Source organism: Pseudochaenichthys georgianus, chromosome 8 (assembly GCF_902827115.2).
Source record: "Pseudochaenichthys georgianus chromosome 8, fPseGeo1.2, whole genome shotgun sequence".
Taxonomy (NCBI): domain Eukaryota; kingdom Metazoa; phylum Chordata; class Actinopteri; order Perciformes; family Channichthyidae; genus Pseudochaenichthys; species Pseudochaenichthys georgianus.
Window position 1 is genome coordinate 9,114,831 of NC_047510.2, and position 17,554 is coordinate 9,132,384.

At 39.8% G+C, this 17,554-nt stretch overlaps 1 protein-coding gene across 4 annotated transcripts in view; it reads right to left on the minus strand.

The window, feature by feature from the left end:
* Positions 1-1,048: 1,048 nt before the first annotated feature.
* The window catches only part of LOC117450585 (protein shisa-6), a 79,870-nt gene continuing 63,364 nt past the window's right edge, over positions 1,049-17,554 (minus strand). Inside the window, exons 5-8 of one of the 4 annotated variants that reach the window (XM_071203968.1) lie at positions 14,309-14,371; positions 13,414-13,434; positions 11,421-11,549; positions 1,049-5,016 (exon numbers count right to left, since the gene is read on the minus strand). In XM_071203968.1, the coding sequence (XP_071060069.1) occupies positions 4,367-5,016; positions 11,421-11,549; positions 13,414-13,434; positions 14,309-14,371 (863 nt within the window). In that variant the 3' untranslated portion in view covers positions 1,049-4,366. Of the gene's footprint in view, positions 5,017-11,390; positions 11,550-13,413; positions 13,435-14,308; positions 14,372-17,554 lie in introns of all 4 variants that reach the window. The other 3 variants (XM_071203966.1, XM_071203967.1, XM_071203969.1) reach the window with 3 other exon arrangements.

A 17,554-nucleotide genomic window follows, 5' to 3' on the forward strand; every position in this document is an offset into this window, starting at 1 on the left:
GTCTGAAGACCGCAGGTTCTGGGGTGGGGCATGTGGGTGAAGGATGTCCGATAGGTACTGGGGGGCAAGGGCATGGAGGGACTTGCAGGTCAGGAGGAGGACTTTATAGTTTATGCGGAACTTGACCGGCAACCAGTGGAATTTCTGTTGTGATTTGAGTTTCCTGCAGCGTTTATTTTATGCAAAGCTTTAAGTAAACCCTGCACATGTTTCATGAAGTTGATGCATGTGTCGTCAAGTTGGTGAAGATGTGTTTTGGCACATTTGTGTTTTTATATTTGCATCATTTTTTAAAGTGGAGCACGTTTCTTCTGATGGAAATGTTTTGGATCGTCGTAGCACGTATGCACGGGTCGGTCACCATACTGTAGGTATCCAGATCTTTATTTTATTCCAACACCAAATAGCAAACTCTACACCTGTCAGAATTCACAACTCAAACTGGGTCATCTCATTTGTTGTATCTGCATTATTTCTATCGCTAAAGTGTTATTCAATCTGAGATGAAAGTAAGTGCAAAGCTAGCTAGCTAGTGGTAATGCTAATATGTCCCAGCAGGATGGATGTCTTGGACATTTCTAAATGTTCCCACTGTATCACATTGCCATTTTAGTACATCATTAAAAAATGGAACAAAGATAATGAGTAGCTACATGCCAGCTCAGAAAATGAGGTCTTACCTCATGAATCTAGGTCTGTAGTCAACGTGTTTTGCAAAAAATAACCAGGATCTCTCCTGGGTCACTATGAGAAATATGTCATTCTACTGTTACCACTGTAATATTTGTCCTTGTTCCAGTTATTTTTCACAACTCTTGAATTGGTTTAATCCAAACTCAGCTTTCCTATGTGGAAGTAGAACGATTAGCATAGCATAGCCAGGCTAATAGTAACTTGGCAAGCTAGTTGATTTAACTGATGTTTTAGCACCCAAGTTTGTCATTTGTGATATCATTACTATATTTCATGAATAAAAAGCGATTACCTTGCTGTATACAACACATTATTTGCTTTAATAGTTTGTAAACAAACAAAAGAATGCATGAGAACAGTCATATGTTGTTGTTTTGAAGCCTTTAAATTAGTCTCCAGTTATTTGTGCAATAACACAGAAATATTTTTTCATTCATACCACATTGAGCTGTATAATAAAAAAAACTCCTCTTTGACTATGAAAAGACAACAGCCCTAAATGAAAAAGACACATAGCCTTTATGGCAGCAAATGAACCTCACAACATTGTAAAAGTGGCTATAGAGTTATGCTGCATGATTAAGAAATATTGCACATAGATAAAAAGGCTCTTGGGATGACATCATTATTAAATAAGTGAACAGAAGTTTGTGAAGGTTAGTTGAGCGAGGTGGAAGTGTACAGATATCTGTCTGAAGCTGTCTACAGAACAATTAATTGTTCTCCCCCCACACCCATATCTATCAAATATACTTCATAACCTGCAAGCAGTCTCAGAAAAAAGGAAATAATAAAATCATTTAATATGTACAAAGACAAACCTTTTGAAAAAAAGACAATCTCTAATTGACATCATATTGGCATACATTGAAAAGTAGCATATTACATTTAAATAAGTTAAGGAAATTCATTTTTGGAATTAATTTGGCCAACTTTCTACATCCCTACAAGCTCAATGTTAAAAAAACAACATCGTAAAGACAGCCATTTAAAAAACATGTGAAACAAGACATGAGCATATTTAAACAAAATAATGGATTTATGTGTAATGAGATGTTGATTTTCTGCCATTTGAAAAATACAATTCCAATCACAGATAACATTGTATTCAAGTCTTTATATACAGGAAAGTACAACTCAAATATCTGATCATAGAAACAGCAATGATACTGATGTTTTATTTCACAATAAGGTCAAGTTTTAATTAATGTTATCCCTATGACATACTCACAAATGTCATAATTCTTGCAATTCTAGGAATGAACAGAGCAGGAAATATATAGCTTTTCCTACAGCAGACTGTTTTGGACCAATCAAAATATTTGAAAATAAATATGCATAATGTAAAGGCTATTGGACTTTACAGTAGAGATCTTCATGAGTCCAAAATGACATTATTTGAAATGGACATAAGGAAAACCCTCCAAAAATAGATCAAGTTTATAAAAAAAAAAAAATGTTGGGTCTTCAATGTCTTCACATGGCACTTGCATTTTTATCATTTGGTTTTGGGACGTAAATCGTAATTAAGAACCTAGAGAAGTAGGCCTTCTAAAAGCCAAAACAGTCGCACCCGAAAGGCATCGTTGCAGGGGGGAATAACTGTGATGATCTTTGTATGTTTCCTTCATTTATAGTTATTTATTTATTCAGTGATTATGCACCATTGTTGAATAAGAGATGTTAGAGAATCCATTTGGATCCGCTCATAGCCGAAACCCTACCCCGACCCGATTTTATGGAGTATAATTCCAGGACCAATGCAAAGTCTTACTCCCTCTGGACCTTGATGCCCTCAAACACAAGGAATCTGCATGAGAAATACCAGGCCCTACTGTAACTGACTCTAATTTAAAATCATCCACGTTGTTAGAAAACAAGATATACGCTGCATATCTAGGGCGGGCAGATAATTTAGAAAATGACTGTAAAAAAACTTTTACTAAATGAAGGGTCAGTTCCCTTCTTTTGTACAAAAGAGCCAATCAAATGAATCAGGTAGTTTACAAACACAATATCACCACAACGTTTACCGTGCACAAACCTTCTGCGCATAGATAAAAATCCAAAAGACCACCTTGGCCAGAACCAACTGAAATCAATATAATTAATGACAAGTATGGTTAAGATCACATTAGAGACCCAGTCCAACTGTGGTTCCAGTTAGTCTTGAACACGAGGACCTAAGTGAACCCATGAAGACCTCTTATTTCTAATTCATCTGACTAAACAGTGGGAAAAAGAAGCACTGTATGAACCAACAGTCCTCCAATAAAGCTAACATAGTTACTATAGAGATACTTTGACAGATTTTAAATAGAAATACCCTCTAGTATATATAGTTTTCCTTTTAAAGTTTGGGACTCTTTTATTTGAATGTTTTGTGAGGTATACTGTATCATCTATCACTGAACGGAATTTTACTGCTGGTTCTGCTGGTAAACTATAATCAATAATATTGCACAAACACGTGACATTTGACAAAAGCATGATTGTTCAATTAAGAGCACATGGGATTCCATACAATAAGGCATTGCTTTAATGAAAACATCTGGACAAACAGGTCACAGTTTTAAGTAATGCTTGATTATGATGTCCTCATTAGCACTGATTGTTTCAGTCAACACATCGATGCAAAACTACGGCTCGACTCATGCGCTCCGACACAACGAGTACCTGATATGTAGAGATGAAAGCAGCTGGCCAATCACAAGCCGAGCAGAAAGGGCGGTGGAGCGTCATCTTCGTGGATGACAAAAGATGTGTGAACACAAATTAATCAGGTCAAACAACCATCAAGCTTCATTTCCACCTGCAGACTTAAGCTGCCAGCCGACGGTGGTAAAAGGTTATGTCATACGCAATCATTCTATGCTACAAGCACAGTAGAAAGAAAAAAATACTTCCCATATACATATTACATCCACATATTTTGCAGACATCTGTGGAAATAATATTCATTTGGGATCTTTGCCTTATCTAAAACTAAAAGTATTAATTGGGAATCTAAGAAATATTCCAGGTGGGAGAAAACCAAACCAAACAATATAGTCAAAGGGCCAGCTTTTCTTGCTCTAATGCTGCTAATATAGCCTATTTACAATCATCTATTGTATGCAACAGAAATAGCCTCTGTTTTAACCATTAAGGTGATATGTCCTGGCCGTTTACCAAAGAAGAAGAGTCAATTAAATCAAACAAAAGGGAATTCAGTAATTGTGCTTTTTAACCCATAAATCCACTTCTTGGAAAGAGGACGAGTTCAAGATCTTGCACCACTTGAAGTGCTTACATCAGTCAATGAGAATCTCTAAAGCTATAACAAGGACTGAAAATACAAATAGTAAATATAGTATATTTATATATTTATAAAGTTGATACAATTCCTATACAGTCCCATGTCCAGTTTAAAAAATATTTTCGTCAGGCCGTCAAACGTCTGACATGAAGGATCCCTCTTTGTGTCAACACGCAAAGCCCTTATGATGCTCTAAGAGAGAGATGTCTTTGCTGGGGTTGATTCTTGATGACACAGGAAGCTTGTGCTAAAAAGCTGGAAGAGTTTTTTTTAATGTAGGAGGTTGTTATAATAAGAAGACCTCTGCACAAGAGATTTGCTGATTTTGAAGATTTCTGTTGACGTCTGTGTCTCAGGAATCCTTCCACTCTGTGGTTAAACAGTTACTTCGTTCTTGCTGGCAGTGCGGTATGTGTGGTGGTGGCCGGGTATGTACTGTAGTTGGTCCACGGTGTGTGTTCGTCGGGAGGCAAACGCCTGCCTTTTAGATGTCGGCGCTTGGTGGTTGACCGTCAGCGTGTTGTAGGAGTCGGTGGAGGCAGTGGGTTGAGAGTGCATCTTGGTCATCTTGTGGCGGTCCATGGTGGGCGTGACGGGCATCAGCATGTCGGCGTGAGACATCGCCCGCGCCATCGCCTTCTCCCGGAACTTGTCGCGCCTCATAGCGGGGGACAGCAAAGGATCCTGGGATTGGAGGCGGTCTGCTGACAGCAGCTGCTCCTCTGAGAGGTGCCGGCTGCTGCTGTATGATGCAGCTGCCATGACGCCGTAGGACGATAAGCCATAGTCCCCACGACGTGGCGTCCTGGGAGGGGACAGGACGTGATCCTGGGACATGGCCCTCTGGACTCGGCGGGGACGCTGGCGCTGTTGGTGCTGTTGGTGCTGTTGATGCTGTTGGTGCTGTTGGTGCTGTTGGTGCTGCTGGGGTTCTGAGTTTAGCTTCACCATGTGGGTTGGTCCCCGGCCGCCAAAGTCAGGATGATGATGCTTCCTCGTGTAGTACTCATCTACATCCTTATCACCTGAGGAGAAAGAATATGGAGATTATCAGAGAGAGACAACAGCATCAAGACTCCTGGCCTTGCTTGGAACAAATACAACCTTAAGCTGCCTTCACATGATAAGCGATTAGCTCTATGCTTACCACATAGTAGGGTACAGAGAACGGCTGATTAGTTCTTCTTCTATGGTTGACTCCCTTGTCTCCCCGTGCGGCTTCACATAGATTTTACTCTTGGTTATGCTTTGAAAGGTCGAGCTGGCAGTACCACCACTGTTTCGGGCTCTGCAGTTTTACCGCAGATAATGTGACGGCAGCTTTACACAATACCAATACTTCTAAAATTACATATTTGATCATCTTTTTAAACAGATGTCTGGATATGAATGCAGAAAACTGTGGGCAATGGCATACTATTTTGAATGTTGGTATTAGTTTCTAGTCCGAGTAGTATTGATCAATCACTTCTGAACAGGCATTGGTTGTATGGAGAAGAACAGAGAGAACATTGGAACCCATTTTCCAAAACTAAATATCAGAACCCATGGGGATATCGTCTGACGATCATACGGCCTTTTATTCGCTTTTCATTTTATTTTAAATTGGCTTCTTCAAAACAGCTGGTCATAGACATTGAATAGCAAATCCAGCTCCATTCATTGTCTCAAGTTGCTAATTGGACTTTAAACAATGAACAGCAAACAGAAAAGGAAGTTTTGGCTTGAACATTCACTGGCTACATGGGAACCCCCTTGAAATATAGCCCCGTGCCCCCAAAAGGTTATTGATGTCAGAAGCATAGCCAATGGGTTCCAGGATTAATCTTTTTACAATGTTTAGCTCAAACAAATGTCTTGCCGAAGGTGTATTCTACTGTAGTTCGTGGTTAGCACATTTTCAACGTTGGTTTATTAAAAAAAACCTATATTTACAGGATATTTGCTATAGTACACATATAGGGAAGTTTTTTTTCCCAGGGCAGCGGCAGCAAGACCATAAATAACAAATAACCTTTTCTTTTTTACAGATTTCATTCATCAAGACAACAAATTATTGCAAACCATGCAGGAGCATGCAAAAGCCCTCTAGGACTTGCAGATGTATATGCAATTGGCAAGCGACAATCATTTGAGAAAAGTAATGCTTTCACAATGAAATCTGCATATAAGCAGTGCTCACAAATCACGTTTGAAACGGCCTCGAGGACCACAAGTGTCGACACATTAGTATCCATTATATCTGTCCCGCACAATCTGGCTGCTGTTGAGCGGATGAGGTGATAATGGTAACCAACACAGTAATTGGAGAGTCCTTTCAAACATGGCCTTTTTTTTCATAAAAAACAGAACAACAGTCGACTCTTGTGTGAAGAGGACTCATCATTTATACTCAACGCAACAATACTCAACAGTTCATGAGCTGGTTGTGCCTGAACAGGCCTCTACCAGAAAGCAGGTTGGTGTGTCCACTGGGTGTTGCGTTACAGTCATGCTCGGCTCTATTAAACATGGGAGGCAATTAGCTCTCAGCTGTGTATCTACCTGTTTGTGTCATTGCTGGCACACATTGGGACGCTACCACAGAAGCTCTCTGATGAACTATTGGTGCTGAGGGGTCGTTACCTCTTCAGCAGTTAATTATTGCAGAACCCTGAGGTTGAATGGCCGTTTTAGGACCGTGTCACGCTTCACTGGCTCGTGGAAAAGAGGGATGATGGGAATTGTGGATGTGGATGCTCGGCTCTCTGGAATAGATGTCACGCCTGGATACAGAAGGTCACCTTTTGTCCCGCTATCAGGGGTTTCATGTCCACTGCTCTGTGCATTCTTAATGAAGGAGGGCCAACTTTGGCCCATGGCAATGTGCTCCAGCATTTTTTCCCTAAAGACTTGGTTTAGATGTGACATTATGGCAGAAAATGTCAACCAAACTCAACCAGAGGCTACAAATATAAAGACAATTGAGAAGTTATGCCCCATAGCTCCGTTGATAGGTCAAACTGCAGCCAGCGTCACAGATTTGTAGTGATTATAAACTCAAATGTTAATGTGGCAGGAGTATATTATGCCCTGCTATCAAAAGAAAAGACATCTAACATAAATTCTGATTCTCAAATAAAGGGCGGGTCTTCAATAACAGACAGAGCCGTGACAACCAACCAATAAGGACCAACTTGTCCATGTGCTTCAATATTCTGATATTTAGTTGGCCACCAAAAGGTTACTGCCAATACAACTCTGACTTTCCAAGCATTGCATTTGAAACATTTGCAACATGGTAAATGATGTGCTCATCCACCCCAAGAAGAAAACATACCCTAACCCTAACCCTAGGCAGTCTGCACACTTTTGGGCACACCATATTGATAGGAACATGATTTTTTGATGTCCTTTCCATTTCTTTTTAAATAAACGCTTATCAGGAATGTGGGAGGGGCTTTCTCATTCAGTCTCTCAAATGCTTTAATGTAAAAAGTCTGACCAAAACAATTGTCATATCTATCGATGGTAACATTACAGTGATTGACAAAACGTATGCAAATAAAAAACATTCTGAATTTGCTTTAACAACATGTTAACATTGGGGGAAGTATTTTTCAGTAATAAGAATCAACAGAAAATCTAATCAGGGAGGCTTCTCACTCAAATATAATAACCTATATGTATTGCATCAAAAGTAATTAGGCCGCTCACTGTTGTTAAGGTGGATACACACTTTGGCCAGTGTTTGAGAATGAAATATAATATTAATTTCAGTAGAAGGTTTCTGGGGAACTTCAAAATGCCACAAATGGAATTCCTCTCCTAACACTTGATTTAAGACTTGCTTTTTATGAGCGCACACATGTTGCACCATTTACACTTTAAATGACTAGAATGATATAAGAGGGGCGATGCAAACTGCTCCATCTAATTTCTGCAGTGCCAATAAAATGTAGCACTTTACAATTAAAATGATTGCGAGAGGCTAAGGGTCCCAAACGTGGCGCGGAGCTGCAAACACAGTAAATAGCTAACAACGGTTAATTGAACCCCAGCTCCCACTCTGCGAGATTAGATTCAATATAAGCAGTATATTTATGTGTCAGCTATTGATCACAGAAAACTGTAATCATATAATGCGCTAACACTCGTGAAACTGGTGGAACATCAATTATAAAGTGATCTTTAGAGAGGTTTGGAGAAGGAGCATGTGAAATTAAAAGGGGGGAAGGGAAGCAATTTCATTCCTTTTTTTCTTTGGTGAAGATTAAAGGTAGCTTGTTTGTTCTTTGAGGTGTTTTAATCCATTTTGGGGTGATTAAGGTGAACAACAGAGCCAAACAAGCAGGTTACCTCAGAGCAGCAGCCTGCCTCATTGACATGAAGAAGAACACACACTGCGCTCACACACATCATTTAGAATATCAAATAAACCATGCTAATTTAATTTAGTCATAATCATTATCCCTCCAGATGGTTTAATTAAAAAAGCAACTAATTATATTACTTTTAGGCTTGTTTCCAAAAAGCCTCACCCGCGATAGAACCCGTAATTAATTTTTCCAAGTGGAAGGGCTTTGTTTAAGGGACGACTTTGCTCGCTCTTTTGACACATTCTTCAGGGCTCCTGTCTCAAGCCTTTTTGTGGTGATTCATGTCTGTGATTTTCTGTGTGTCCAAGCTTCAGCGAGATAAGAGCAAAGCCCAGAGTTGATAAGGGAGAGAGGAGTAAAATGTATAAGAGACACATTTTAAATGTGCTGAAAGGAGATTGCACCAACGCATGTTGTTCTATCACAGGACCAATGGCGCATTCAAATGGCTTTCCAAGTCTGTGACGTCTATTATAATTCAAGAACCGTGAATGGTGCATATTGTGTGTTTGTTACAGCTCACAAGTGCTTGGAAAATGTGCTCTTCAATGAATGTGTTCCTGGAAATAAGGCTAGGGGTAAAAGTACATCAAGAGTAATGCTCCAGTGTGTTTTTAACTGACAAATCCCTTTAGACACAGAGAAGCTTCTTGAGGCAAAATGATGAGGATGTGTTTTTAAAATAAAATAAAAAATATCTACTGTCAACAAATTAGTTAAATGTGGTTATTTACAATAGAATGCTCTCTAGAGAAAACCGTATGTTGCCAATGATTGTGCTTTTGGAAATACATAATGGATGCACTGAATGAACTGAACACCAGGCAGCGTCATGGCTAATTTAGCAGCTCATATTCAATAGCTGTTTACTTTAGTGTATTTTAAAACAGTGTATTGCTAAACATCAAGTACTCAAACAAGTTTTTATTTTTAGACAAGATGAGTCATTGGTCCACCCGATTATTTTAACACTCAAATATAGCATTCTTAGCTGATCTCCAAAATCTCAAGAACTGACGTATGATAGTCTCAAGTGGAGGATATAGAGGGGAAGTAGTTCACAAAATGATTTAGAATCCATAACATATGTTTGTTCCTTGCACTTTGAATCTTCTGTTCAAACTCAAGATCCTCTAGCGTTCTGCATCAGGTTGAAACAGAAGAGAGATGCGCATGCAGAATTCTGCTTTAATAAACCTTGGTTTTATTGAAATATTCAGCTTTAAGAAAATAGATCTGTTTATAGAAGAACATCAGGCCCACTGCATCTGCTCCTGATATCCAATCCCTTTAACATACTTCAGTTATCATATCACCAATTCAATCTGTATCAGAAGAAGGCTTTTTAACATGACTGAATAAATCCTTTCTATACATGTATTACAATATTTAATTTTATAGTACCAATGGTAACTTGCCATGATGCAATTATTGCATCATGCATACATATGCATCAAGCACATACAGAAGGCTCTCTTCACAGTTCAAAATACGTTTAAGGTCATTCTAAAATTGCAATATCGTAAAATCCTGTTGTTGGACTGTTTTTGCTTTCAGTTCTCAAATGTTTCATGGCGATATTAGTCTTGGGTGTTTGTTCTGTCCCAAAGTTAGTTTGACAGCTTTTAAATTAGCCCAAACAAACACAACCAAACAGCTTAATGCCCCGGAGTCCGTCTGAACTGCACCAAACAGGTTTGGTGTAAAAGGATCCTTAATGCTTTTGAACAACACTAAAAGAAAGTACACACCCGTCCCCTTCATGCTATCTATGAAGTAACTGTTGTCAAGATATGCACACATAATTGTGAAGGACCTGTCACACGTTCTGCATTGCAAATGCAAACTATTACCTTCAGGTAGAATTTACAGAGCCAGGAAATGCACAAAATAAGCTTTCATCTTTCCTTTCATCCAACAACTACAACACTGCTCTAGAAAAACAATTTAACCATTGGAAGAAGGTTCTCATAATGCATGTGTATCTTGCAAGAAGTTACATTATGTACTGTGGTATGGCTTGTATGATTTCTCTCCTCATTTTAATCATTTTTATCATGTCTTTGGTGTACCACTGTAATGTCCTGTTGGCTACATATTGTATTCAGTTGGTTACAGTAGTGAGCAAGCAGAAATCGCCTGGGGGATAATAGAGAATATTGTATCTTATCTTATTATATTCAGTCTGTTCTGAAAACTGTTTTTAAATACCGAGCCCCCTAGGTATGGAATCTTTCACAAGATACAACTAAATTGGAATCTGTCTTCGTATGAGGCAAAGCTACATTCAAAACATGTTCATGAAGAATCAGCAGCCAAGCTATCTTACTGTGCAACGTGTTGATGGTAGGATTAAAGATTAGAGCTTTCAGCATTAAGTGAAGGGTTTTGAGGCCAGTTCAATTTGAGTTTGTACTTGCTTTGTGCATTTTACAAATGTCTGGCTGTCACGTTTCAAAAACACTGTTGGCGAGGTAAGCTTTGTAAAAGTGAACATGTTATTCCCTTGTTTAATACAATACAGATCAGTTATAGAACATCTAGATCAAAACCGGAAACATGCAACCAATGTGAGAGCACTGGGAATGAACTGGTCATCATCCAGCTGAAAATGTCACAGTGCAACATTGAAGCGCCATCTTGTTAGTGTATAGAAGCCATTCAGCTGAAAAAAAGAAGCTTTTAATATATCATTAAGAGACATTGGCAACATGACATACTGTAGGCTGCAGATGGAGCCAAATGACACGCCAATTAGATGCAAGTGGATGGGAATGAGTATGGAGGCTATCGAGCATTGTCATGCATTTTAAGTGGGTTTTTTTCCATACAAAGGTGAAACAGTGAGAGGTTTATCTGCATGATGAGCCACCAAACATCTGGAGATACTTATCACGAGGCAAGTCTCTGTAGTGCACATTCAAATGTTTCATCACAGTGAGCCCTTTAATGCGCAGGGCATGAGGTTGACTTCATTCCTGTCTCTTTTCAGTGCATCAGGCAAACACACGACGAGGAAGGATAAATGAAGGACCACCTACTTAATCTGTGGAGAGAGGAGGAGTATTTACTTAAGTCAGACTTGAGGGCCAGCTCGTAGGAGGGCGGCAGATGGCTGAGGTTCTGGAAGGATCTGGACAGGGACAGGTCGTAGGGCTCGGTGGCCGAGGTCAGGATGTTGTTCATCCGCTGTGGTCTCTCTACAGGGGACAGGGAAGGAAGCGGTGTGGTGCAGTCAGAGTAAACTCAGTCAGAAAGAAGGGAATCAACTGGGAGTCTTTACTGGAGGAGAGAAAGGGAGGCAGATAAAGAGAAGTGTGTGGGGAGAAAGACTTGTGCTGGAGGTCTTTAGCGTGTAGGGAACAACAAGTTGAAAAGTTCTGCTTGCATTTTGAGATGTACGACGGACTGATTTAGCTTTACCCAAGTGCGATGTTTGGTCATTTAACCTACAGCCGCAGGCAGGGAGCCACTTAATTCCATCTGCATTGGCTAATGAATAATCATTTTTACTAAAGTAACTTTGTACATAATGTGCTATAGCTAATTTAGATACTTGTTTTCGTGTTATAACATCGGTTAAAGTCAATTTTTCTATTGCGCTTGTACATTTTCCTCTTCTGTGTGTACATGTATAAGTATGTGTCATCTGCATATAAATAGATCCACTTATAGAGATTGGGTACCATTCCTGCATGGCAGATCTCTGTTCTCTTTCTCTACACAATGCACCACTGAACGGTTAATATGCTTGGAAGATAAACTAATAATGGAGTCTAGACCCCAACCGTTAAGTATTAGAAATAGACAGTGTTTTAGAAAAAGGCAGATGCTATACGGGTTGTCATAGCGAATGTGGCTATTTACACCTGTGTGTATATAATAATGCCTAAAACATGCACCCAGGCGTCTATAGTCAGAAAAGCTATGTACACCCAGGCCCACATTCAGTTCTGTTTTGAATATATAGGTAGTTTTAGTGGATCAATAAAAGTACTTTTTTTTTGTTTTTTTCAGCACTGTAGTTATTTACGCTCGGGTGTATGTACCCGTTTTTACTTACCTATGAGTAGCATTCAACTTGGCTTAGCTAGACACGTTTTCATATTGGACCATTTTATTTATATTATACTAATTGTGAGAAAACAACGTTGCTTTCGAGAGAGTCATTTGTGTCATACATCCTGCCTTTTATCCTGTATCCCATCAAACATTTACAAAGTGAGATGCCACCTTGAATATGGACGGTTGGGGGTGTAAATAGCACAAAAACTGCCATGTGACTATTTTCATCCAGGTGCACTATATTGTGTACATCAAATACACTTTTGGATTTTGGAAAAGTAGTCTGGTGACTTTCCCCTCAAGCATTTCAAGGGCGTGATATGCTACGTGTTGACTTGTAACATCAATACCATGTACCAATCTGTTCTTCTTTGCCTTTACACATTCTGAGCAAACTGTGAATGTGTGAACTACGTCCAGGCGGCTCAAGTGACGGCTGGTGTGAAATGCCGTAAACATTTCTGTTTAGCTATCAGTGATATGATGTGGCACCATGAAGGCTCCCTGCACTGCACAGCGCTCCTGAGGCTTCAGTATTTGGGACGCTCAGTCGTGGGTCAGGTGGCGCAGTGGGTGGGTGGGGGGGCTGGGATACGGGCAGGGACGCTGTTGCTGGATTTAAAAATAGGACTGGGTGTCTACTGCAGCAAGGAGGACAAGGACACACAACACCGAGTAACATATGGCGTAGAGGAGAGACATTCACTGAGTTGGAAAAAGAGTGTGCCGGCATGTGTGAGGGTTTTTGAAGAGCCAGTTAGGTGGAGTGAAAGAGTGAAAATAATGTGTGAAGAAGAAATCTCTCAGACTGGACTAAAAGTCATGGACTGTAATGCAGCGTGACAGCAAACTATAAACAAGCGCTTAAAAAAGAACGAGAAAAGAGAATAGAAAATGACCCCCAGTGTGCAGGTAAAGAGTTTTGATCTCTATATGATACGTGTAAGAAAAGGTGAAGAAAGAATACACATAAACACCAAGTGTATGTGTATTACTTACCGTGTCGCATTTGTCTGTGGGCTACCAAATCCAAGTGAGAAAGAAAGGATCAATAAGAATCAAAGTGCACAGATGCTTCAACCAAACTGAAGGGTTTCCCTAGAATTCTGCCCCGAGTTAAGACATCGAATCCAACCCAGCAACTCTGGAATTATTCCTAAAAGCTACCCTCCCTCACCAGGAGCTATATAGGCTTCAACAGGACTGTTTGAAGAGTTTTATTTGGTACTAACGGTACTTTTCAAAGCCATTTCCCAAGCAAAAAGGCTGTCCTGTTTAAGAGGCGCACAAGTGGAATGTGGACCACAGCGCTCCATTAACGGCGGAAAAAGTTTGAATAATGACTCAAAGTCGGTCTCTGCAGTTTTTAGAATGTCAGGGAGATATTTTATCACGAGTAGGGCCAGACTCCCTCTCGTCATTTCATTGCCGTTTGGAAGCAGGAACATTCGGTAATTCCACGCTAAAAGCTGCTCTCCTTTCACAGAAAATCACATTCAGAGAAATAGATGGGAGGCAATAAAAGTAATTGAGTTTCCAATAACTGCAGCAACATCCACAGATGATACTTTAATTATCATAAATGTTCGGCTTCTCATTTTCTCCGAAGACTTCTTTGTCAGTCCTTCAGATTTTTATTTCCCCGTCAAAGATATATTATTGTCCTTGAAATTGGAAATAATCTATTAGAAACATTGTTTGGCTGACTTTCATATAGAGACAGATAACGATCCATGTCATTTGGGAAAGTCAAGTCGGGTCCGATTATGATAAATCAATTTGGGTGTCTTTTCCTGGCACGCATTCCAAATGTAATTGTTCTGATCTACATAGGGATTTTTGCACCACATGTGATGTCACATCTCCAGTTAAGGACATTAATGTGTTTTCTTACCCAGTTTAGGTGTGAGTGCTGTCAAATCCAGGTGGCTGTGTTGGTAGTCATGGTGATGGTTTCCTATTGTAGGACAAACAGAGTCAAATATTATTTTGAAAACGCTAGATTCAAGTGACAAGAAGAACATCAGAAATGACAGTCATTGCCCTTGATGTTAAAGGGAGAGTGATCAAATGACTTAAATACAGTTTCCCTCTTAACCTTTGTGGCATCTCCCTCTTCTCTTCTGTATCTCCAATTCAAGACATAATGCAGGGGTCTTCAATGTTTTTCATGACCCCTTAGCTTAAAGAGCACTCTTCGTACGTATGTTTAAAGGGGCCCCTTTATGCTTGTTGAGATATCCATTTCCTGTAGTGTGTTATATAGGTTATGTGCATGTTTATCGCCTCCATTGGACTCTTTTGTTTACTTCCGTAACATAGTGACATCACCAAGTAACACTCACGTTAATTTTGGCTAGCACTCCAACACATTGTACGTGATAGGCTAAGGGGCGGGACATCTCTAAGTGGCTGGCCAAATACAAAAGAGCCTGCCAGCTAACCAATCATAGCAGACTTGGCTCGATTGAGCGTTCAATCATTTGTAATGTGGCCTATACTAAGGCAGTGGCATCTATACACATTCCCTTTTATGATGCGTACACTACTATTCAAATAATAATTTGTAGTAAATATTTCACCTGAAAGGTTGCGTACAGTGCTTTGGCACAGGCAAGCTACTGATTCCACAGGAATGCATAGGTAGCAGTTGGACAATCATTACATCACATTTCGATATATTGACGTTTCAACTAACAATGAGTCAATGTTGTGTAGATTAAATGGGTTATTTTTGTTGTTGTGTGTTTTATGTTGGATTCATGAACCTAATGTGCATTTTCAGACATCACTTAAGTATAACTTATCAAACACTTTGCCGGCCCCTGTGTAGCAATTTTGAAGACCCCATGTGGGTGACGGTCCCTTTGTTGAAGAACTAAATGATGCAAACCCTTTGAATTAAAAATGTTTAGGTGCTGTAATGCGCTGTATAAATAACCTTGTGTTGAAAAAAAGTATATAGAATTTTTGATTCCCCTGTAAGTTAAGTACAGCAAGCAGTGTAACAAATGTTATCCTGGTGTAAGAGTGAGTATCAGCCGGCTCTCCCTCCCAGTCTCCTCACTGTTTGCCGTTTCCCCAGATAAGAGAGCTTTGATTTGTTCAGTGCGTCTCAAGTGAGTGGAGAACTGTCACAGCTCAGTTATGGGACTGTGAGTGTTTCTTCCAGTTGACAGAACCCACGGTGTCGTGCTACTTTGCCAACAATGATTGATTACGGCCTCTTTACATGGTATCATGGACGCAGCCACAGCTCATGGTGATCCATCTTAGCTGTAAGTGAGTCAATTTGATGTTGCGTTAATATTGTTATGGGTTGTTTGAGTGGGTTAAGAAAAAAGCAACATCATCCGAGACCTCCATCACCAGCAGCTATGGGAAATCATTTAGCTGAGAGAAAATATTGCCTTGATTCAATTACGCTTTGTGTTTCTGAACAGCAGAGCAAACAAAACAGGGATATATGATAGTTGTACCTTATTTGCATTTAAATATGTTCATTTATCATCCTATAAGAGTGCTAAAGACAATAAAAACCCGCCTCTAATACACATGAGCCCTTTAGCGAGCTTTGAACAGACGACAGGGGGATGTGTTCTGCTTTTGTTAAAGTTCAGTGCCTGTATTTCAATGATACTGCTTCCCCAGCGGGAGGATGTGACATTTCTGACAAATGTTTTTTATCTGTAGATCTAAGCCAGTATAAAGACGAGTCTCACATATTGAAATGTGGTTTTGGAATTGCTAGCTAATCTCAACTGAAATTGATATTCAGTTAAGGTAAAAGAAGGAATGTAAAACACTCTGGTTTAAATGGATTTAAGTATCTGTGTACCATAATCATAAAACAAGTATTTTTTTGCACTTCCCAATCACAGGTTTGATCAAGGGACCAATTATATACTGTGAGCTCATTTAAATTACCCTGCCATGAACCTAAAAATGAAAGCGCCAAATAAATAACAGGAAAAAAGGCTTTTTTTCTTCACCACCGCCACATACATTTCACACATTAAAATGTGTGTTTAACAGAGGTTCAAGAGTTCATCACCCTGTGACGATGGTTTTTCTTTGCGGTAATCTAAAGTTCAGGGTACGTGTGATCCAATTATCCCCTTTATGTGAGGTATTAGACTGTTATTGCTACTAGTTTGCAGCAACTCAGCCACAAAACAGAGCTCACATTTAAAAACTAATATGTCATTTGTTTATACGGACTCTAGTCCCAGCACTTGATAGATGTAGCCGGGCATGAATCAGCCCTGGCAAAGTAGGAAAGCACTCAACACAAAGCACATAGCTTGAACGCACTCAGACTAGATGCTGCCATTTATAAAGGCTGGATGCTTGGCTGCTTTAGTTTACTTTGGTCAATCGAGAAAAACTGCAGGAAAATGCCTGAAAATGTAAGTGTTTTCAACAAAACATATCTGAACGATTTATTGGTGTAAGGAGGTCAATGTTAGGACATTATTATAACTGGTATTCTTAGCAAGACAGGATATTACACCAAGAGACAAAGACAGGATCATCATCTAACAGTCACAAGCACCAGATCTGATTAGTTTAGACATTCTCTTCCATCAAGAATGACAGGTTAGTCAATAAAAGCGAGTACACAGCTGTTGCAATAAACTGAAACAGCAATAATGGATGGGGTCCCTCCCATCGTTTGTCACTCTCCATTTGCACCTCATGCACAGACTTGACATGTGCAGAAACTCTGACAGAGCAATTTGTGGAAAACTCTATAAAAGTATGTGGGCACTGGAGCCTTACAGCCATATGTGATTATTGGAAGTGTCATTCCAATGTGCTGGTTATTTTTCCCAACAGATTTTTGAACATGGCTGCAGGGATTTGTTCACATTCAGCGAGGAACGCATTAGTGAGGGCCAACACTGACGGTAGTGATAAGATCTGGCTCACAGTTGGCAAGCGACTTCATCCCAGAGCTGTTGGAAGGGGTTGAGGTCCAACCCAGTCTCACGGCATTTCGTGTTCACCAACACGATTTTTAATCTATTGATTCGTGTTCACCAACACGATTTGCCCCTTTTTTTCGTGTTGCACAGCACGATTTTAAAAGCAATGTATTTCTACTGGTAATGTGTTTCGTGCCTGCAGGCTGCAGCAC